The following is a 23,211-nucleotide window of genomic DNA, read 5'->3' as shown; positions in this document are numbered from 1 at the left end:
TTTACATCACAACTCTGTTAATGTTAACATTTCATTAATAATGAGGAGAAAGTTGCTTGTTTTTTTATTAACCCCTAATATTGAAGCTACAATCCATGGAATGTCTTGCACACTTTATAACTGTATGTCATAGGAAATGACATGCTCACGACTCCACACACTGACCATGAGCTTATTAAGTGCGTAGCCTAATCGTGCTGATGATGATGTTTTCCAGGATGAAGGACACGAGCAAAAAGAACAACATCTTTTCCCAGTTCCGAAAGAACGACCGTGACAAGCAGAAGCTGATCGAGACGGTGGTGAAGCAGCTGAGGAGTTTGGTGAACGGCATGTCGCAGCACTCCTAGATCGTCCTCTCATCGTTTCCTTCCTGCACCTTCCAATCCCACGCACGGCACTCATGTCAATGTGAAAGCACGGTGCCGAATTGACACCGACTTCAAGACTACAGCACTGTTGTTTATTTGCTTCCTCGACTACGGTGACACGGAGTCCACCGAACCACTTTTGAGTTTCGCAGCATAGCTCGCTTCGCTCACACAGCCACATCCCCAGTGCCCTCTGCCAAAATGTCACCCGCTGAATCACATTTCATTTCAAACTGAATCGATACTGTAAATATGGGATCAAAAAATAACAACAAAGGGGTCGGTTTACCAAATGCAAACAATTAAACAGTAATTTCTTCTTTTAATGTATTTTTAATGGCCAAGGATTATGTTTTGTATATTGTAAAAGTGAAATGATTGTATCACTACTCTGGAGTGCTGATGTGGGAATGATGAAGTCCTCGTCTGAGACTGATGTTCAAACCAAGATCTTTGAGAAATTCTCCAGAGTGGGATAGGCCATGATGTTTTTAGTGTAAATATTTTAAATTATATTTAACACTATTATAAAGTCATGCTTCCCGCACATCTGACATGAATCAATTTGACTCAAATTATGTCAATTTGTGGCATAGGGGGAAAACCTTGCATGAATGTGTTCTCTTATATAATACACAGTATTGTGCAAAAGTCTTAGGCCCCCTATTTTTTTTTTGTGTGTGTGTCATACAAACTTTATAGATTTCTATTTTATGATTTCTACATTGAGTCAGTACAAAAACGTTAGAGTTCAAAACGTTCGGGGGGTTTTCCAGCACAAAATTAAATATTACAGAAAATAAAGTTTGTATCTGAGCAGCATGTTACATAAGAGAGCACTTTTCAGATTAAAAAAGAAAACATAATGAAGGCTGCTGGGTTTTGGTGCAAAATGAAGAAGCGAGTGTCCAGAAGAACTGGGGCTGGTTCTGTAAGATGCTCAGTAAAACCTACAGCTTGTTTCCTTATAAAACTGTACCTGAGACGACTTTTTTTTTTTTAAGCGAAGTTTCGTCTCACACCAAATATTGATTTTGTTTCATTTATTATGGCTTACTGTTTATAGTTTTTTTTTTTTTTTTTTTAATGATGAAACATTTCGTTTCATTATTTTTAAGCCATTTTTGATCTCCAGCATGTGCCTAAGACTTTTGCACAGGACTGTGTGTGTGTGTGTGTGTGTGTGTGTGTGTGTGTGTGTGTGTGTGTGTGTGTGTGTAATTATATATATGCTAAAGATGACAGGATGACTTAAAAACTTTTGCATCAATTTTGAACCATTTTTTCATGTAAGGGAATACTGGACCTTCAGCCGTAAACTACGTTTCATTATGTACAAAAACAGTTGCTTGTGTCTGAAATGCTCTGTGGAATTCTATTTTTTATTTAATTTTTCTTCCCTCAGGGTGAAATGAAAGCTTTTTTTTTTTAGTTCGAATGCTTTCAAAGCTCACACTAAAGGCAAAAGAAAGCGAGCAATAACTGGTCCGGATGCAGCTGCTGAAGCAAAGTTGCATTTCATCATGACTTTAATTGCTCTTGGTCTTTCCACAGACGTTGCACCAAATATTGCTTAAGTTATTTACACATATATGTAAATAACTTACATATATATGTGTATAAATGTACATTATGTATGCTTGTGGAATTAAAATGTCATTGTACAAACCACAAAATGGAACCTAGAGATTCTCTCCATCAGAAGTGAGTGCTGGGGTGGGGCGTCACGTTCCTGTCTCTAAACGTGAAGAAGAAAAAAAAGAATTGAAACTTTATTAATAGAGTAATTCTTGAATGCAGAAGATACCAGCCTGCTGGTGAACTACATTATCCCCAGTATACAGTTCGGTGAGAAGCATCACTTTTCCCAGAATGCATTTGTTTTTGTCTGCTTTAATAAAATGTGATCAACAAGATGTTTTGTGTCGTCTAATTTTATTCTATTACTGATAAACTGTGGTAGCTGATGTTAAGTTGGAGTTAAAAATGCAGCTACGTCATTAATATTTGGACATTCATTAGTTCTGAGCATGAACGTCAGAATAGCAAACATCAATGACTTTTATAAATGTATAAATATGTTCATTTGGCCGACAAGTCCGGTGATAGTGCAATTTCTTAACCCTCTTCAGTGATAAAGTGTCACAAAATGGGCTGAAATCTAAATGTCCTTACATTTCTCATGTACAGTGTTTTTTTGCAGAAATATTCACTCGCTTAAACTTTTCCAGATTTCATACTGTTACAGTCTGGAACTGAAATGGTCTTCCAAGGACGTTGGTGTCATGAATCTTACAAAACAGCTCATAATGTTGAAGCGGAAGGTAAATGTTTACATCAATGTTTGCAAATAAAAATGCAAAATGTTGTGACTGCATAAATACTCTCCTTCATTGCTATGAAGTTACCAAATTAGTCCTGGTTCGTCTAGTTGTCAGCACAAGTGGGCGGCACGGTGGTGTAGTGGTTAGCGCTGTCGCCTCACAGCAAGAAGGTCCGGGTTCGAGCCCCGTGGCCGGCGAAGGCCTTTCTGTGTGGAGTTTGCATGTTCTCCCCGTGTCCGCGTGGGTTTCCTCCGGGTGCTCCGGTTTCCCCCACAGTCCAAAGACATGCAGGTTAGGTTAACTGGTGACTCTAAATTGACCATAGGTGTGAATGTGAGTGTGAATGGTTGTCTGTGTCTATGTGTCAGCCCTGTGATGACCTGGCGACTTGTCCAGGGTGTACCCTGCCTTTCGCCTGTAGTCAGCTGGGATAGGCTCCAGCTTGCCTGTGACCCTGTAGAACAGGATAAAGCGGCTAGAGATAATGAGATGAGATGAGTTCCCCTGTGTAGAATTAATGTCACATGGTCTTGGTATAAATACAGGTGATCTTGGAAGACCCCAGAGATGGGTAGAGAACATAACTAAATAAACAGCATCATGAAAACCAACCAGGTGGCACGGTGGTGTAGTGGTTAGCACTGTCACCTCACAGCAAGAAGGTCCTGGGCTCGAGCCCAGCGGCCGGTGAGGGCCTTTCTGTGTGGAGTTTGCATGTTCTCCCCGTGTCCGCGTGGGTTTCCTCCGGGTGCTCTGGTTTCCCCCACAGTCCAAAGACATGCAGGTTAGGTTAACTGGTGACTCTAAATTGACCGTAGGTGTGAATGTGAATGGTTGTCTGTGTCTATGTGTCAGCCCTGTGATGACCTGGCGACTTGTCCAGGGTGTACCCCGCCTTTCGCCCGTAGTCAGCTGGGATAGGCTCCAGCTTGCCTGCGACCCTGTAGAACAGGATAAGCGGCTACAGATAATGGATGGATTTTGCTTTTTAACACGTTTTTTGTTTCCCACATAATTCCATATGTTGTTTTGTAGTTTTGATGTCTTCAGCATTGTTCTGCAATGTGGAAAATAGTCACAATAGAGAAAAACCTATGAATGAGTAGGGGTGTACAAACGTATGACTGGTAGTATATATAGAGAGCATCAGGGCACAGAGGAGACCTGGGGGAAGTTACACCTTAAAGACAGTAGTCAGCTGACCCTTTAGTGAACTGTGTATGTGTGTTTGTGTAAAACCCCTCCCTCCCCCTCCATTATACCGATAAATCAAAGACGCTTGCGCTGCCATTGGCCGCAGATTCAGGAGCAAAGTCGCGCGCCACGTGTCGCACTGAACAAAAAACCTTCTGTCAGACCTCAGCCTGTTTATTTTATTATGCATTATAGATCATAAATATAATATAAAATGCAATATACAGGGAGTGCAGAATTATTAGGCAAATGAGTATGTTGACCACATTACCCTCTCTATGCATGTTGGCCTACTCCAAGCTGCATAGGCTTGAAAGCCTCCTACCAATTAAGCATACCAGGTGATGTGCATCTCTGTAATGAAAAGGGGTGTGGTCTAATGACATCAACACCCTATATCAGGTGTGCAAAATCATTAGGCAACTTCTTTTCCTTTGGCAAAATGGGTCAGAAGAGGGATTTGACGGACTCAGAAAAGTCAAAAATAGTGACATATATTGCAAAGGGATGGAGCACTCTTAAAATTGCCCAGCTTTTGAAGCGTGACCATCGAACAATCAAGCGCTTCATTCAAAATAGTCAACAGGGTCGCAAGAAGCGCGTTGAAAAAAAAAGGTGCAAACTAACTGCCCGTGAACTGAGGAAAGTCAAGCATGAAGCTGCCAAGATGCCACTCGCCACCAGTTTTGCCATATTTCAGAGCTGCAACATCACTGGAGTGTCAAAAAGCACAAGGTGTGCAATACTCAGGGACACGGCCAAGGTAACAAAGGCTGAAAAACGACCACCACTGAACAAGACACACAAGATGAAACATCAAGACTGGGCCAAGAAGTATCACAAGACTGATTTTTCTAAGGTCTTATGGACAGATGAAACGAGAGTGAGTCTTGATGGGCCAGATGGATGGGCTCGTGGCTGGATCAGCAAAGGGCAGAGAGCTCCAGTCCGACTCAGACGCCAGCAAGGTGGAGGTGGGGTACTGGTATGGGCTGGTATCATCAAAGATGAGCTTGTGGGACCTTTTCGGGTTGAGGATGGCGTCAAGCTCAACTCCCAGTCCTATTGTCAGTTTTTGGAAGACACCTTCTTCAAGCAGTGGTACAGGAAGAAGTCAGCATCCTTCAAGAAAAACATGATTTTCATGCAGGACAATGCTCCATCACATGCATCCAAGTACTCCACAGCATGGCTGGCCAGAAAGGGTCTAAAGGAAGAAAGATTAATGACGTGGCCTCCTTGTTCACCTGATCTGAACCCCATAGAAAACCTGTGGTCCCTCATCAAATGTGAGATCTACAAGGAGGGGAAACAGTACACATCTCTGAACAGTGTCTGGGAGGCTGTGGTTGCTGCTGCACGCAATGTTGATCGCAAACAGATCAAAACACTGACCGAATCCATGGATGGCAGGCTTTTGAGTGTCCTTGTAAAGAAAGGCGGCTATATTAGTCACTGATTTGTTTTTTTGTTTGTTTGTTTTTGAATGCCAGCAATGTATATTAGTGAATGTTGAGTTGTTATATTGGTTTCCCTGGTGAAAATAAATGAGTGAAATAGGTATACGTTTGTTTTTTGTTAAGTTGCCTAATAATTATGCACAGTTATAGTCACCTGCACACACAGATATCCTCCTAAGATAGTTAAAACTAAGAAAGCCCTACTCCAACTTCCAAAAATACTCAGCTTTGATATTTATGAGTCTTTTGGGTTCATCAAGAACATAGTTGTTTTTCAATAATAAAACTAATCCTCAAAAATACAACTTGCCTAATAATTCTGCACTCCCTGTATCACAGTAGATATTATTATTATTATTATTATTCGTGCCTATCAGTAGCTTATATACAATGAAAACAATCGTGAACTTTTTTTTTATTTGTATTTTGAATTGAGATAGAGAATGCAGGAAAGCAGTGTGGAAGCTTTACAACTTCTTAAAAAGTAAAATTCGAGGCTAAATAACAAATTAAACACATTAGGTCTATGATTAGGGACAGATTTAGGTGGAAAAAATAGAAACTTTGTTTAAAATGACATCAATTTGTCTCTCTAATGTATCTAGAGACAGGATGAGTGGTGAAGAGAAGTGACTCAGTGACTTTCAGCCTCAGAGAGGAACAGAGGAGCCAACAGAGAACATCTACCTGAAACATGCTTCCATGCAAGTGAAAAGTCTGTTTTAACTCTGAGGATTACTGTAAGTGCTCTGTGTGTGTGTGTGATAGAGCTTATTCCCGCCACTGTTAGAGGCGCTCGCGCTCCGTTATCTGCTCCTTTGATGGACTGTGAACTTGGCGAGGTTGGTGCCAGGGTTCATCTGCATGTCAGGGTCTGTGAGTGCGGGTCAGCAGCGGGTCAGCGGGGGAACCAACAGTCCCACAGCTCAGAGGGAGGGGGGCTCCAACCACACACACACGTAAAGGAGGACTCAACACGAGCCAAATTAAAGCACACGAGTCACGTGTCACTCTCGATAATAAACACTACATTCCCATAACACACCGTACATGAACACTGACTGTTTGATGAACTCTGTGTCCAACTGGACTTCAGTTGTACAATCAGATACAGCCTGTTGATTAAACCACTCATAAATAAGTGTTAAGTTTACAGCACTTGGCAAGCTCCTGAAAGATCATCAGCCTTCTATGAAATTTCAGGTTTTCATAAAACAAACGTAGTGGTGAGCACTGTCGCCTCACAGCAAGAAGGTCCTGGGTTTGAGCCCAGTGGCTGGCGAGGGCCTTTCTATGCGGAGTTTGCATGTTCTCCTTGTGTGTGCGTGGGTTTCCTCTGGGTGCTCTGGTTTCCCCCACAGTCCAAAGACATGCAGGTTAGGTTAACTGGTGACTCTAAATTGACCGTAGGTGTGAATGTGAGTGTGAATGGTTGTCTGTGTCTATGTGTCAGCCCTGTGATGACCTGGCGACTTGTCCAGGGTGTACCCCGCCTTTCGCCCGTAGTCAGCTGGGATAGGCTCCAGCTTGCCTGCGAGCCTGTAGAACAGGATAAGCGGCTACAGATAATGGATGGATGGATGGATGGATGGATGGAGTGGCATGGTGGTGTAGTGGTTAGCACTGTCACCTCACAGCAAGAAGGTCTTGGGTTCAAGCCCAGTAGCTGACGGGGGCTTTTCTGTGTGGAATTTGCATGTTCTCTCTCTCCGTGTCCGCATGGGTTTCCTCCGGGTGCTCCGGTTTCCCCCACAGTCCAAAGACATGCAGGTTAGGCTAATTGGTGACTCTAAATTGACTGTGAGTGTGAATGGTTGTCTGTGTCTATGTGTCAGCCCTGCGATGACCTGGCTATGTGTCCATGGTGTACCCCGCCTTTCGCCCGTAGTTAGCTGGGATAGGCTCTAGCTTGCCTGCGACCCTGTAGAACAGGATTAAGTGGCTAGAGATAATGAGATGAGATTCCTACAGGTGAGTTGAGGGATAGAGACACTATCACCATTATCAGGCATATTATTGTTGAGTTATTTCAGATATTATCTGGCTGAACTTGAATTGAATGGGTTTCATCCTTACTTTAATTCACTCACTCACTTCTTCCAGCTTGTCCCACTTATGTGTGTGGGGTCGCTGCCATGTGGACCCTATTGATCCACATGTCATATTAATTGGAGTATAGTTTTTTGCCAGATGCTCTTCCTGCCGCAACCCTCCCATTTCCAGGCTTAGGGAAACAATCATTCGCACTTATGGACAATTTAGAGTCGCCAGTTAACCTAACTTCATGTCTTTGGACTGTGGGGGAAACCGGAGCACCCGGAGGAAACCCACACAGACATGGGGAGAGAGAACATGCAAACTCCGCACAGAAAGGCCCCCACTGGGCACTGGGCTCAAACCCAGAACCTTCTTGCTGTGAGGCAACAGTGCGAACCACTACACCACCGTGTCACCCTTCATCTATACCTTAACAACTGAAACAAACAAACACAGAAGTATAATAATATCAGCTTGGATCCTGATCCCGAGAGAGAGAGAAAGAGAGAGAGCCCTGGATATATAGGTAGTGTAGAGAGTTTGCTAGGTAAAAACAGACTAAAAAAAAAAAAAACCAGATCAGTGTCCCAGTTCAGTATACAGCTCATTACCTCATCATATCATCTGTGTCTCCTTATAAAACAGTAAGGAAATGCTCAAACCTAGTGTGCAGCTTAGTGTTACGTGTCGCTTTTTATGCCAATTTCTCAAGATCTGAGCATCAACTAATCACACACCACCTCCCTGTTTTCAGTGGAGGGTGTTACACATGAACAGCTCCTAACCTTATCTCCTTTATTGTGTAAATGAACTATACTTGAACTTCAGGTAGTGTGTCTATGGCACATAGAGGGCAAAGGACACTACTTGAAGTATTTCACACATCATTATGATTCTGACGAGGAACTATCAGGTGCATCGTTACACAGTTCACAAGTTTGAAGCCTATACCATGTGCATTTAGTAGGGTTTAACAACAAAAAAGTCAACATTGCAAAATGGCTGCCTAATGGTTTAAGCCTAGCTGTGTTTTGAAACGAGTTCATGCATAAAATACAACACAAGAATTACGTTGTGCAGGTCTCGTGTTCAGACTTTTCCAGAAACAAAGTTCAGGGTTGAATGAGTTCATATCCAAGTCCAGTTGGAGAAATAAATCAGACGGTGAGTGAGTAATGTGGACTGCAGAAACTGATATCTTAGTAAGTGAAAATATCTTGACTATAGTCAGATTTATTTAGTATTTCCTATTATATTAGACGATTGCAATTAACCAAATATAAGAGGACTAAAATCTATTCTTTAAATTCGTTTCTTAAGACAAGGATTTTTTAAGATGTTACCTTGACAGTTTCGGCGATAAACTTCCACCTTAAGAAACGAATTTAAAGAAAGTTTCAATAGGTAGACATAATGAACTTTCACTACATAGGACTAAAACCTATTTCTAGACATTTTACACATTTTGATTGATTTGATTTGTCACAAAATTTTGACAGGGGAAGAATACAGAGCAAAGCCCCAATTGATTTTCAACCACTTTGTTTGGCATAGAAGAGGAAGCCTTTATGTGTCACATGTGCACAAGCACAGTGAAATTCCTCCTCTGCGTTTAACCCATCTGAAGCAGCAAACACACAAGTGAGCAATGAGCACACACACATACCCAGAGCAGTGAGCAGCTACGCTACAGTACCCGGGGAGCAGTTACAGGTTAGGTGCTTTGTTCAAGGGCACTTCAGTCATGATACAGAGGGAGGGAAAATGTTCACTGCCAGTCCCAGGAATCAAACCAGTGACCTTTTGGGCCCAAGGCTGCTTCTCTAACATTCAGGCCATGACTGCCCCCATAGATTTTTACACCGGATGCCCTTCCTGACTCAATCCTCCGTGATCTATCCAGGCTCTGGCACTAAGTATGCACTGGCTTGTCCAACCCCAGTGGCTGGGTATTTTACCTAACCTGCATGTCTTTGGACTGTGGAGGAAAGCAGAGCACCTGGAGGAAACCCACACAGACAGAACATGCAGACTCCACACAGAAAGGCCCCCATCGGAGGTGAGGTTCGAACCCAGGACCTTCTTGCTGTGAGGCGACAGTAATAACCCTTACACCACATTTTCTTGTTCTGGCATCCATCCATCCATTATCTGTAACCGCTTATCCTGTTCTACAGGGTCGCAGGCAAGCTGGAGCCTATCCCAGCTGACTATGGGACTATGAGAGGTGGGGTACACCCTGGACAAGTCGCCAGATCATCGCAGGGCTGACATATACAGACAAACAATCATTCCCACCTACGGTCAATTTAGAGCCACCAATTAACCTAACCTGCATGTCTTTGGACTGTAGAGGAAACCCATGCAGACAGGGGGAGAACATACAAACTCCACACAGAAAGGCCCCCATCGGAGGTGAGGTTTGAACCCAGAACCTTCTTGCTGAGGTGATAGTAATAACCCCTACACCACATTTTCTTGTTCTGGCATCCATCCATCCATTATCCGTAACCGCTTATCCTGTTCTACAGGGTCGCGGGCAAGCTTGGGCCTATCCCAGCTGACTAGGGACGAGAGGCGGGGTACACCCTGGACAAGTCGCCAAGTCATCACAGGGCTGACACATAGACAACCATTCACACCTACAGTCAATTTAGAGCCACCAATTAGCCTAACCTGTATGTCTTTGGACTGTGGAGGAAACCCACGCAGACACGGGGAGAACATGCAAACTCTGCACAGAAAGGCTCTCATCGGAGGTAAGGTTTGAACCCAGAACCTTCTTGCTGTGAGGTGACACTAATAACCCCTACACCACATTTTCTTGTTCTGGCATATTGGCAGATAATGTTGTTTCTTTCTAGTAACAAATGCTTCAAATTAGCAGCTTTATCTGCCAGGAGAACAAGACTATTCTAGGTTTAGTAGTGTATATTTGTTTTGCTGTGATCTTGTAAGAGGAAATATTAGATAGATCTGACTATAGTCAAGATGTTTTCACTTGCTAAGATTTTTTTTCCCTTCTTCTTCAGTGTGCCACAATGAGGTAAAGGTGAACTCCAGGGCAGCAGCAAAGTGCCATCAGGACCACACATCAAAGAATGAGGAAAAGGAGCAAATCCGTGATGCGCGTCGCTGTAAACTCTGGAGCCATTCTGTCTCTCCGCTCCGCGCTGCCTGCTTTTCCCCCTTCGCCTTATAGCTGTCGTAAAAACGCAGCCTAATTCCGCATGCTGTGGGTGGTTCTTCTACATGTTTACTTTTCATGACGGGCTACCGGTAACCTTGCTTTGGCTCCGTCACTTTTTAAACTGACCCAAGCTTGAACCCGCCGCTATCATATTGGCCGCGTCCCAAAGCGCACACTCACTCAATCACTCACTCAATGGCATGTCAAAATAATACAACGCCATAATTGGCTACTATGCAAACTGCAGCGAAATGATAACTAACCCTAAATCACATTTGTCTTTTCTTTAAGAAGTTCAGATTCCATTATGGCGTTCTTTTTTCCTCCCCCCATTCATTTAGGCTGTAAATTCATCCTGGTTAGGCACTGCGTATGGATCATCCATTTCCAAAGGAGTGCATTTTATTTAATAACACTATCTGTTTTCAGCTTGCACATACAGCTACTACTTAATTCATACTATTCATCATTGTCTACCTGATGTTTTTTACTCTGATTGTCTTTCATTACTAGGTTTGCAGCGTGTGCGCAATTGCGCGCAATGGTGCGCCTTTTTGATTTTGGGGCTTCAAATGATTATGGTTAAACATGGTGCATAATAATGTGCACAAATATTTTCCTACTACCCATGAAGTGTCCGTGTGTCCATCAGGCAGCCATGAATAATGAAAGAGAGGCATTTAGCAGGAGCTGAACACGTTTAATGAAGTCTCTCTGTGGCATTATTCAGCATGGGAGTAATGAGTGTAAACGACGGAACATCAGGAACAAAAGCAACCCGTGGACGCTTGCCTTTGTGTAGAGGAATTAACACCTTTTCAAAGTTAAATCCTCGGATTGTCGTCCTGCTCGGGGAGGTGGTAGCTATTAAAATGCGCCTTCATAACAAATGGCTGCGAGTTTGTCGGAGCGGCTTTTCTGGGTTCGTGGGCGGGGCGAGATGACACCACAATTAAAGATGAACTTTGTGTGAACTAATTTATCTGACCCAAGGTAACGAGGAGGCCGAGACAGGAGGGAATGGGTATAAAAAGGGTGCATGTAACCCAGAAGGAGACAGAGATCTGAGAGTTGCATCCGCGGCTGTTGCGCATCATGGGGTTGTACACGTTGTTGGTGACGCTGCTGTGCACCGTGGTGCTTCCTGTGCTGCTGTTCTTAGCCGCGGTGAAGCTGTGGCAGGTTTTGGTGATCCGAGGACTCGACCCGAGCTACACGCGCCCCCTTCCACCGGGCACCATGGGGCTGCCCTTCATTGGAGAGACGCTGCAGCTCATCCTCCAGGTAACACCAGGCTCCACAACACCATGTCTTCTTTTTTTTTTTTTCCTTTTCTTTCTAACATGTGCTCGGTTCCTTTACAGAGAAGAAAGTTTCTGCGCATGAAGCGTCAAAAGTACGGCTTCATCTATAAAACGCACCTTTTCGGAAACCCCACGGTGCGCGTCATGGGCGCTGAGAACGTGCGCCATATCCTGCTCGGAGAGCACAAGCTGGTGGCTGTGCAGTGGCCCGCTTCTGTCAGGACCATCCTCGGCTCGGACACGCTCTCCAATGTGCACGGGTCTCTGCACCGAAACAAGAAAAAGGTAAACCCACAGGGCGCGTCCGAATCCGGGTCCTGGCGCACTAAACCTTAGCCATGAACGTAAAGTGAATACTATACAGCAGGTAGTGCGACTAAGTCGCTAAATGTCACGCACTTTAGTCGGTTTAGTCCCCAAATGTGATGCGCTTTGCTTATGAACAGTGCGCTCTTGGTGATCTGTCCAACCTGGCAACCCTGATTTCTGCTCTGTTTTACGCAATCAAATTTGTGTGTGTGTGTGTGTGTGTGTGTGTGTGTTGCAGGCGATCCTTAAGGCTTTCTCTCGGGATGCTCTGGAGCACTACATCCCTGTGATCCAGGAGGAGGTGCGGTCTGCGCTCACTGACTGGCTGGAGCGCGCCGCACCCGTGCTCGTGTACCCGGAAATGAAGCGCCTCATGTTCCGCATCGCCATGAGAATCCTTCTGGGCTTTGAACCCGAGCAGATCAAGAGGGACGAGCAAGAGCTTGTTGAGGCGTTTGAGGAAATGATCAAGAACCTCTTCTCCCTCCCAATTGACGTCCCATTCAGTGGTTTATATCGGGTAAATAAATGACCCCCCAGAAATGATGTAGAGAGCAATCCTATAATAATGCTTAAAAACAACTCGTTTTGTCCAACAGGGCCTCAAAGCACGCAATTTCATCCATGCAAAAATTGAAGAGAACATCAAGAAGAAACTCCAAGACGGTGACAATGAAAATGAGCCCAAGTACAAGGATGCTCTTCAGCAGCTGATCGAGAATAGCAGGAGAAGCGATGAGCCACTCAGCATGCAGGTACCCAAAAGGTTCTCACGGCATCTTGGTGTCACGAGACTGCATTTTAAGACCTGTATAAAATCCGTTTCCTCATCTTTGCTCATATCAGGCGATGAAAGAGGCAGCGACTGAACTTCTCTTTGGCGGTCATGAGACGACCGCGAGTACAGCGACTTCTCTCGTGATGTTCTTGGGACTGAATCAAGAGGTGATCCTGCGAATCCGAGAGGAGCTCAAAGAGAAGGTAACGTCGTTAAGTTTGCAGATGACGATTGAACTTGCTTGTCTGACGTTTGCTGGATGATTTAAGGATGAATGTTTAATGAGGTGTGTTTTTCTCACAACAGGAGGTTACAAGCATGTATCTGCCCGAACGAGCTCTTAACATGGAGCTGCTGGAACATCTCAAGTACACTGGCTGTGTCATTAAGGAAACCCTCCGAATTAACCCACCTGTGCCTGGGGGATTCCGTGTAGCACTTAAAACTTTCGAACTCAATGTAAGTAGATCTTTTGGGCAAATTTGCTTCTCTGATGTAAAATCTAAGATGATGGGTTTATTAAATGTACATTATTAAAAACGCAGTCCACTCATTTCATATGAGGTATAATGGATGAAAAGGCTGCTATAATAATAATTTCCTGTTTTATAGGGCTACCAGATTCCCAAAGGCTGGAATGTCATTTACAGCATTTGCGATACCCATGATGTTGCAGATATCTTCCCTCACAAAGAGGAATTCCAGCCCGAGAGATTCATGGCGAAAGGCTCGGAAGACAGTTCCAGGTTTAACTACATCCCCTTCGGAGGAGGAGCCAGGATGTGTGTGGGAAAGGAGTTTGCCAAAATGCTACTCAAGATATTTTTAGTCGAGCTAACACAGCACTGCAACTGGACACTTTCAAACGGACCCCCGACAATGAAAACAGGCCCGACTGTGTATCCCGTGGACAATCTTCCCACAAAGTTCTGTCGTTACGTCAGTAATTAGTGCATTAATTCAGGCATGAACTGTTGGCATGGAAATTGTACAGATGTGTATGGAAATTAATTTTGTAGATGAAATGTAATGTATGTTTTTTTTTCCCCCCGTTCATTTCTGTATATAATTCCATTCTTTAACCAAGGGCACTACTTTTTTTTTCATATTTTTAAATGTCACCATATTTCTGAGGTATATGATGTATATTTGTAATGTAGTTTTATATACATAGCTATATATGTATACAGTGTGTGCTACTGAATGCAGCTTAATTTAACTTTTACTATTTGTATAAGCTTTTATTTAATAAAACATTTATTGAAAAATCCTTTGTTTTGCAAATGCGTAAATACACAAATATTCATAAAGTGAGATGAAAATAAACTCTATACCAAGTTTGATTGTGGTTGCTCACGTGAAGAGGCTTCCTGTTCTTTTCAGGAAGTCGTGTGCAAGCATTTGGCCTCGGTGAAATAAGGTTGATACTAGTTGAATATACTGTAACTGACCAACATATCACTTCGCATTTGAAGTTTGGCACATGTCATGTGTCTGGAGATGTATTACATGCCTATGGAGCACCACAGTAACAGACCCAGACCCATCTCAGCTAAATAACTGTGAACTCAATGGAAGCACCACAAGGATAATCATCATCCTGGTGTTACGGTCGCTAGGTAAGAGAGTGGTGGAGAGCTCACGCCACAGAGGGAAGTTGAAGGAGAAAGACGGAACGATGCATTCATGATGTTGCAAGTGCTCGTCGAAGCCGTATTTTTGACACAAGAACAATTTCACGTGAATGCTGAGACAGGAGGTGACTTGAATGGAATGATGAAGACCCATTGCTATAGAATAACGAGCTTAACAGCTGCCTCGCCCTCTTTTGCAAAAATTCACAAATTACATTAAAAGGGGAAAAAGAAAGCAATTGAGGAGAAAAACAAGGCTGAATTGAGGCTGCCTGGGCGGGCTTGTCTCCTGGCACACAGGGGTCATGTGGAAGAGACTTGTCCTTGCGTGACACTGGGAAAGAGAAGGAGAAAGAGAGAGGCCTGGCAGATGCCTGTGTTAGCCATTTCTCTGCCCTGTTCTACGGGCTCCTGATTTACATCCGCCCCACTGCATGGCTGACACCTTTATGTCCAGCCCTCCTATCCGCGCAGGTCCAGGCCCTGTGATAGATGCAGCTGAACTTTTCCTCCTATCACCTTGTAAAGAACCTCCGCCTGGCCTATTGTTTAACATCGAGGGTTGACAACGGAACTTTTTATTCTCAGAGCCATTTTTTGTCTAAATTTGTGAGTATATACGGAATTTATAGCAGCTAAATGAAAGACATTTCAGTCCCTCTTGTTTTTATGGAGTTCCCCAAGCCTGGGGTCAAGTAAATCAATGTAATTGCAGCTAGACCTGTATTGTAACAATTCCTGGGCTAGTTGCACAAAAAGGCAGTTTTGAAAACAGAGTTTTCTTGACACCAAAGGACAAAAAAAAGACACATTCCTGTTAAAACCTTACAGCACTAGAGGTGAATTCTGAAATATGGTGATGGGTTTTACATCTGGCGAGACAACTGTGAAAAATCTCCCTTTTAAAGTGCACAAGGCAATTTTGTGATTTGAACTCTGTTTGACTCTTGGTCGACAAGCACCAAAAAGATAACGGCGTAGTACAAGTGCCACTCAAATGTCCCTTGAAACATAAGTAGCTCCGACTAAACTTACAACAGACAGGACAGAGAGCTGTTCCGCTGACAAAGATACGGCTCTCCAACACCAACGTGAAAATGGCTTTTTCATTACCACAAAAGTCAATGAGAACGTTCCTAACAGCATTTACATGTCTGCTGCACTCTTGCCCTCCTGCCGAATCATATCAGACCTTTTCAGCTCTCATTTGGATTACCTATTAGCGACCCACTGCTATTATTTATAATCAAGAGGGGGCTTTTCACAGGTCCCAAGGGTCAGGAAAAGTTCAGTCATTTACAAAAAGAGGCATGACCTCATGGGCACATTAAATTGTCCATTTCTCAAGAGTTTGAGCTTGTGCGAATCCGATGTCTGTCTGTTCAGAAACGAATGAGGTTGAAAGCGAATGTGAAATGACTCGTAATGCCTGGGGGACATAAGAAGAAAAGAACACGTGAGACGGCAGTGAAATAGGAGAAACGCATCACGCTGTAACTGAAAACTACTCAATTTGCAGAGGTGGACAGTAACGAAGTACATTTACTTGAGTACTGTACTTAATTACACTTTTTGAGTATCCGTACTTTACTTGAGTATTATTTTTTTTGGAAAATTATGACTTTAACTTCACTACATTTTAAAGACAAATATCGTACTTTCACTCCACTACATTTCTATCAAGGTCCTTGTTACTCGTTACTATGAAACAGCTTTGAAAGTGGATGTTTTTTTCTTTTCTAAAACGTGATTGTTTTTTTCACAGGTGACACTGAGACAGCCGATCAGTAATCACTAGGGTCACGTCACGTCAATAGACTATATAAAATCAAATTCAGTGATTTCTTAGCAGCATTATTTAAAGGAGATATGCAGAACCATGGCCTCACTTTCGTTTATAAATGCCTTGAGACCTCAAGAATGGCACAGGAATAGTTTTAAGCGTTAACAATAAATCTAATATAGTAATTTTTATGATTAAAGTGATTTATATAGGCAGCGGTCTGAATGAATGACCTTGAAGTCTGTAACGTCACAGCAGGAAGTCTATCGGTCTCATCACCATTTCCGCTATACTAAAACACAGAGCTGACTGCAACTCCGATCCTCCATTTTGAGCTAATTTATTGCCATGCCACATAGATGTGTTGCTGGTCGGTGCAGCAACACGACAGAAGGTGGATTTGTGTTGCATTCATGGCCCAAGAATGTTCAAACGGCAAAGATTTGGATGCGTTTTGCGGGAAGTTCACAGGCACATTGGGCACCTACGAAGTGGTCTCTCCTCTGCTCTGCACATTTTACTGAAGACTCGTACGAGATCTCTGATCCGTTGAGCGTTGGCTATAAGCCCGTATTGAAAGAGGGTGCAGTACCAACAATTAAAGGAAAAGAAAACTAGAAGAAAAGGAAAGTATTTATTTATTTTATTTATTTATTTTAAAGGAAAGTAAGTTCAGTTGCACCAGTTCTCCCGGAGTGCGAGCCGAGGGTTGTTGGTAAAACCCAGGACGGAACGGGATGTGACATATTATCACTCGGGCAGTGACCTCCCTGCAGTTGTTGCTAAAACTGGTGACCTCCCATTCCATCCCTGGTTTTAGTAATTGCCTGAGCCGAGCAGTAATGGCGGAGTACTCAGTATGGAGAAAATGGAGAATGAGTGGAGCAGCCGTCTGATTTCTCCGCTGGATATGCTTGCCTCAGCAGCAATATCTCACCCTTATGTGGAAGAAGTGAATGAATGAACAACTGAAAGTCAGATTGTTTCAAAACAATCAGCCACAAGATCGGCTTTCAAGAAGTGAGAACACAGACAGGTAAGATGAAACTCTCATTTGGATACAAAACGACAAAAACAACAACACGTTGTTTACCTGCATTTAGATTAATACATGTAACTTGTATTGTGTGTTTAAGTTACCGGTATAAGATTATTTAATTTGCTTCAGAATGTGATCGTCTCAGTTCATCTGATTATTTAATTAGCCTTTTACGGTTTATCAGTGAAAATGCATGCATGTACATGTATGTTGCAGAAGTTAGAACACCTATCCTGGTTGAATGAGAGTCAACCCACAATCAGTGAAGTCAAATCAGTCTTAGCTGAGCAAGTCAGTGACGGTATTTCTTATTTTTACCATAAATGTTTATTTTTATGACTTTGGTCTATAGCTGTCAAAGGCCTCGGCCTTAAAACCGGTTACGCTGTGACGTCACGCATTCAGGGCTGGCTGGCTCAGCGGGCAGCTCGAATCCCAACTTTGCTGTCAATTTTAACTCTCAAAAATATATTTTTTATTCTCATTTATGCAGCATACAAGAGTCAAGGATGGAGATACTATCCACTCAAATTTATTTAAAAATAAAGGTTCTGAGGGGCGGCACGGTGGTGTAGTGGTTAGCGCTGTCGCCTCACAGCAAGAAGGTCCGGGTTCGAGCCCCGTGGCCAGCGAGGGCCTTTCTGTGTGGAGTTTGCATGTTCTCCCCGTGTCTGTGTGGGTTTCCTCCGGGTGCTCCGGTTTCCTCCACAGTCCAAAGACATGCAGGTTAGGTTAACTGGTGACTCTAAATTGGCCGTAGGTGTGAATGTGAGTGTGAATGGTTGTCTTTGTCTATGTGTCAGCCCTGCGATGACCTGGCGACTTGTCCAGGGTGTACCCTGCCTTTCGCCCATAGTCAGCTGGGATAGGCTCCAGCTTGCCTGCGACCCTGTAGAACAGGATAAAGCGGCTAGAGATAATGAGATGAGAATAAAGGTTCTGTGTATCTCTTTTAACACGATCAGTTGGTGGCAGAATGGAAGGAGGCGGTTCTTCTGGGGAATGCACACACCCATGGCCCATGAACCCATGTTTCAGTTTTCTGAAAGGATTAAAGATTTGTTTCCTTTTAAAATGTTTGCTTTGTTTGCCTAAAACGGAGCACATCAGGCCTCCAAAAATTCGCCATCCAACCTGCGGAAGCATATTGACGTATGTAAACGTTTTATTCCAGGAGAAAGCTTGCAATGAAGTTGTCTGTGCTTTTAGAGCTAGTGATAACATTGCAATAGCCGTACAGTCTGGTTAGTCAAATGACTTTCTATGGATTTGCCTGCCAAGTTGCTGTAGCCTTGTCCACGGCTAATGTTAACACATAGCTAGTTAACTTGGACACCGTTAGTTAGCATGTAAAAACAAACGGAGTTACGCTAACATGAATAACGTTAACTTATCTGAAGTCCTTTCAGAAATGTTTTAGTATAATCTTGCCAAATAAATAGAATGTAGAAATGTTTCTTTTCTAGTAACGTTAGCTACCCAATATGATTTTGAGTTTGAAAAGAGCTTGCTAGCATGTCAGGAGTTTCACTGACTAGCTAGCTTAACGTTAAACCACTATGATGCCATAGCATGCGTTCATTTGGTGAATTCACATGTCTGTCTTTGGTAATGTTAACATTGTAGCTTTTGTGACCTTGTATAATTACTATAGCTACTACATATTTTTTACTAGTAGCCAATGAGAAAAACTAGCTAGACTCTTACTCAGTGCGTTTACATGCACATCCAAATCAAGCTACTGTCGGTAATCGAGCTAAGGGTCCCAGCAGGGGTGCCAGAGAAATCCAATCCTACATGCACACAAGGAAATCGAGCTATTGTGTGAGGGACATTGTGCACCCGAGCCACAGGTGGCGCTACACGCCCCATTGTGTTGGTACACTTCCGGTTGTCATCATGAAGAAGAGCTATTCAAGAGTATAAACAAAGTTATCAGTTCCGTGTTCACAAGAAGAACGACGACGAGGACAGCAACATCGAGATATAATATATATATATATATATATATATATATATATATATATATATATATATATATATATATATATAAAATATTCAACTCCTTAAGCTGAATGAGCATGAACTCTATCTCCTCATTGCTCCAGAAGTGCACGTTTCTACTACTGTTGTCATGCCGACCGAGGCTGTTGTGTTGTCACTCGTCACTTCCGGAAGGGGCAGTGCTGAAGTAAGTAGCTCGACTACGTAGCTCGATAGGGTTTACATGCACTAAGTAGCTCGGCTACAATCGCATAATCTAGGTCGCGTAGCTCGATTACGAGAAATCCAGTTTGGTTCGATTTCAGCTGAGCTAACGTGTTTCCATGGCATTTAGAACTTCGATTTCAGTCGAGCTACGGCAGAAATTCGATTTTCTCTATGTGCATGTAAACGCACTGCTGATGATTCTGACACTGCCCAGAGCTGTATCAGAACATTACTATGCTGCTTTGTGGACAATGGATCTTTTTTGTCAATTCAGTTTTGTTTCATTTTGTAACGTTCTGACAGACGTTTATTCTACAGGTTCTACAAGTTAGTCAGTAAATCCAGTCGGTTGCTTCAGAGGCATTAGGTTTTGTAAGCGCTGTGGCAATAATACAACAATGCATTGACAGAAAATGTACTTAAGTATTTTTAAAAGCAAATACTTCAGTACTTTAACTTAAGTAAAAATTTGACTGGACAACTTTCACTTGTATCGGAGTAATATTTGACCAGTGGGATCTGTACTTTGACTGAAGTAATGAAGTTGGGTACTTTGTCTGCCTCTGTCAATTCGTAATATGTACATAATAATAAAACTCCACAAAACCTCCCAAATAAAATGATTCATGGGGTTGGTGGACTGACATTAAAGGATTAAACACACCATAAATTATGAGCTTTATATACACATCATATATGTGTTCTTTAATGGCTATCAAGGTCTGTGAACATCCAAGGTGACACAGTTCAAGTGTCATCCTTCAAATGTCCTGGCAAGGATAGATGGCAGTCAGCTTTCTCAGTTTTCAGTGAAACTGTAGCCTGAATAACTACCGTGTCACATTTAAGCTGTTAGAATAACAGAGGAAGCCATCAACGATAAAACCAAGCAAGTGAAAACCAATTCCCGAAGCCCTTTGGAATGAAAATGCTATTTCTGGTCAAGTACCTCAGCATCATAGGTCCATTTTGGAAGACAAAGATTAATGGCTTGTATCTGTAGCTTGTCAGATTAAGTAGCATGACTATCACCTTTGGTTTTGCCGATTTGGCTTCATGTCTGACCACGTGACCAACGATAGTGTGGGAAAGCACTCAGCTAACAACAGTACTGACTGAGAAACAACAGTCAAAAAAGCAACGTCAGAAAACGCTCTTTGTGAAGCACAGATGTGATGAGGCTCGATACCCTGCCCTTCGTCATCCTGAACGGAGTGAACTAACCATCAAATCTGCATCACCATCACTGGAAAACTGAAGACCTCTCTGAGTTTTCAAAACTTTTTAAAATATGGGTGGTACAGTTGCACAACAAGTACCATTGCCACCTCAGAGCTCCAGGGTTCTCAAGCTTGGTGTGCTGTCCTGAGTTCAGGTCACCATTGCATGTTCTCCCTGTGTTTCTCCAAAAAACATGGTGCATTTCCTCCATTCTCTATTCCACATGTGTGAATGTATGCGCATGGTGCCAGATTGATGGATTGGTGTTCTATCCAGGGTGTACTCCTGTTTTATTTGCAGCATTCCCTGATTAATATTAAGAGCTTAATGATAATAAAGATAAGTGAATGAGTGTACTAAGATATTACACAAAATGAAATTTATTCCAGACCATTTTTGTGTGTCGTTTGATCAGAACATTAAAATGACAAATTACTCTTGGTGAACATCCACTTGGCCATGGATGTTTTTTCCTGTGCCAGTCAAAATCTGAATTAAACTGCTTTAATTTACATTGATCTGCTTCTGGATGGTCATGTATGCAAACAATAATCATCTCTTCTCCACTATATGGGCAAAAGTTTATGGACGCCTGACTATCACACCCAGATGTGAGCTTTCCTCAAACTGCCACAAAGTTTGAAGCACACATTTGTTTAGGATGTATTTGTATGCTGCAGCATTATGATTTCTCTTCACTGGAACTAAGGGGCCCAAAAATGTTTCGGCATGACAATGCAACTGTGCACAAAGCGAGCTCCATGAGGATGTGATGTGCCAAAGCTGGAGTGGAAGAACTTGAATAGCCTACACAGAGACCTGACCTCAACCCCACTGAACACTTTTGGGATGAACTGGAATGCCAACTGTGCCCCAGGCCTCCTCACCCAACATTAGTGCCTGACCTCACTAATGCTCTTGTGGCTGAATGACCCCAACTCCCCACCGCCACGCTCCAAAATCGAGTGGAAATCCTTCTCAGAAGAGTGGAGGTTATTATAACAGCAAAGAGGGAATAAATCTGGAACGAGATGTTCAACGAGTACAGTATATCTGAATGTGATGGTAAGGTGAACACAAACCTTTGGCCATATAGTGTATGTCTTTGATAAGAAATTTCACTCTGACATCTCATTAACGTCAGCAAAGACATCTTCACGTCTTTTAAACATCTTTATGCTCGCTGTTATGACGTCTGTTATGAAGAGTGCAGTAACTCTTTGATATGAGGCTATTGAAAACTTCAGCATTCAGGTTATTTCAAAGCAAAACTAGGTAAAAAAAAACCAATTATCTTTGTCAGATCTTCTTCTGTCTCAAAAAGCCTTTCTTTTTCGAAGCAGTTCTAAAACACCCCGAGATATCCAGGGAAGAATTACAGCAACCGATTCAACACGGATCTGCCAAGGCGAGGCTTAATGACTGGCTTCCTAAGACACCATCTGCTATTGCGGCATTCCAACCGTAATGTCTGCCACGCTTCTGAAGACAAGTTTAAACATTTCTCACAGTTCATGACCGACAGTGGCCTCAAGCTGCTCCTATTCAAGTTAGCCGCTTTCATACGCACCAAACTCCAACCTGGCACGAACGGGAGCAGAAGTATGCGACTGTCTTTCCCTCAGTACCCAATGCTCCCAACAATGTACGTCAAATACGGTATCTACTTTAATGCTTGCTCAGTACCTGTGCCAAAAACCCATAACTGCTAAGGATTATAATTAAACCACAAGAGAAATTCAAGGACAAACAAGCACAAGCTATAAATTTATAAAATAAGAAAATAATACTCAGCTCAGGGTTCATGATTGAGATACAACTGTAGGCAACATTTGTTAATAACCCCAGTCTTATACAATACCTGCAAACGCTTAAAGGCCTTTCTTTTTCTAATTATTTAATTACTATGAAATCCAGTGATCGCTCTCTCTCTCTCTCTCTCTTACACACACACAATCCTACAAATATTGCATGAGTCTGAATGCGCTATATAATATTTAAGCAGAAATGGTTTATTGGTGATTAAAGAAAGAGCTCAAATGCTGATTCATCTGTGATTAGCTCAGGCTTATGAATAACATCACATCTTTCAGCTGGAATGGTTCATCTGTGCTGGTTGAGAAATAGGGTCAAAGAGAGTTCAAACCTGTGAACTTTCATGGACCTTTAAAGTAGCTGGGTGTTTTTGTTTACTCAGAAAGCATGCATGCTTGGCCTTAGCCGGAAAAAAAAAAAAAATCTCAATGGCTGGAGCGGCAAAGCTCCTCTATCATCTGCTCCATCACTGCCAAGTCGGCAAAATGTCCTAAACTGTTAAACTCTAAACACTTGATTCAGACTGTAGCGCAATGTCACA

The 23,211-nt window shown here is 42.7% G+C and overlaps 2 protein-coding genes across 5 annotated transcripts in view; both read left to right on the top strand.

Annotated features, from left to right (window-relative positions):
- The window catches only part of exoc6 (exocyst complex component 6), a 121,721-nt gene extending 119,434 nt beyond the window's left edge, over positions 1-2,287 (top strand). For all 4 annotated transcript variants that reach the window (XM_060939601.1, XM_060939599.1, XM_060939602.1 and 1 more), the window contains one exon: positions 218-2,287. In XM_060939601.1, the coding sequence (XP_060795584.1) occupies positions 218-350 (133 nt within the window). In that variant the 3' untranslated portion in view covers positions 351-2,287. The remainder of the gene's footprint in view (positions 1-217) is intronic.
- A 9,093-nt stretch (positions 2,288-11,380) lies between these two features.
- Positions 11,381-14,166, top strand: LOC132897683 (cytochrome P450 26A1). Its single transcript, XM_060938911.1, has 7 exons — positions 11,381-11,860; positions 11,941-12,165; positions 12,428-12,709; positions 12,789-12,944; positions 13,036-13,170; positions 13,274-13,426; positions 13,580-14,166. Exons 1-7 carry the CDS (start codon positions 11,672-11,674, stop codon positions 13,916-13,918), a joined length of 1,479 nt encoding a protein of 492 aa, XP_060794894.1. The 5' UTR covers positions 11,381-11,671; the 3' UTR covers positions 13,919-14,166.
- Positions 14,167-23,211: the final 9,045 nt, after the last annotated feature.

This window comes from Neoarius graeffei, chromosome 14 (genome assembly GCF_027579695.1).
Source record: "Neoarius graeffei isolate fNeoGra1 chromosome 14, fNeoGra1.pri, whole genome shotgun sequence".
Classification (NCBI taxonomy): Eukaryota; Metazoa; Chordata; class Actinopteri; order Siluriformes; family Ariidae; genus Neoarius; species Neoarius graeffei.
Note: the sequence above shows the minus strand (reverse complement) of the source record. Positions and strands in the feature narration are given on the sequence as shown.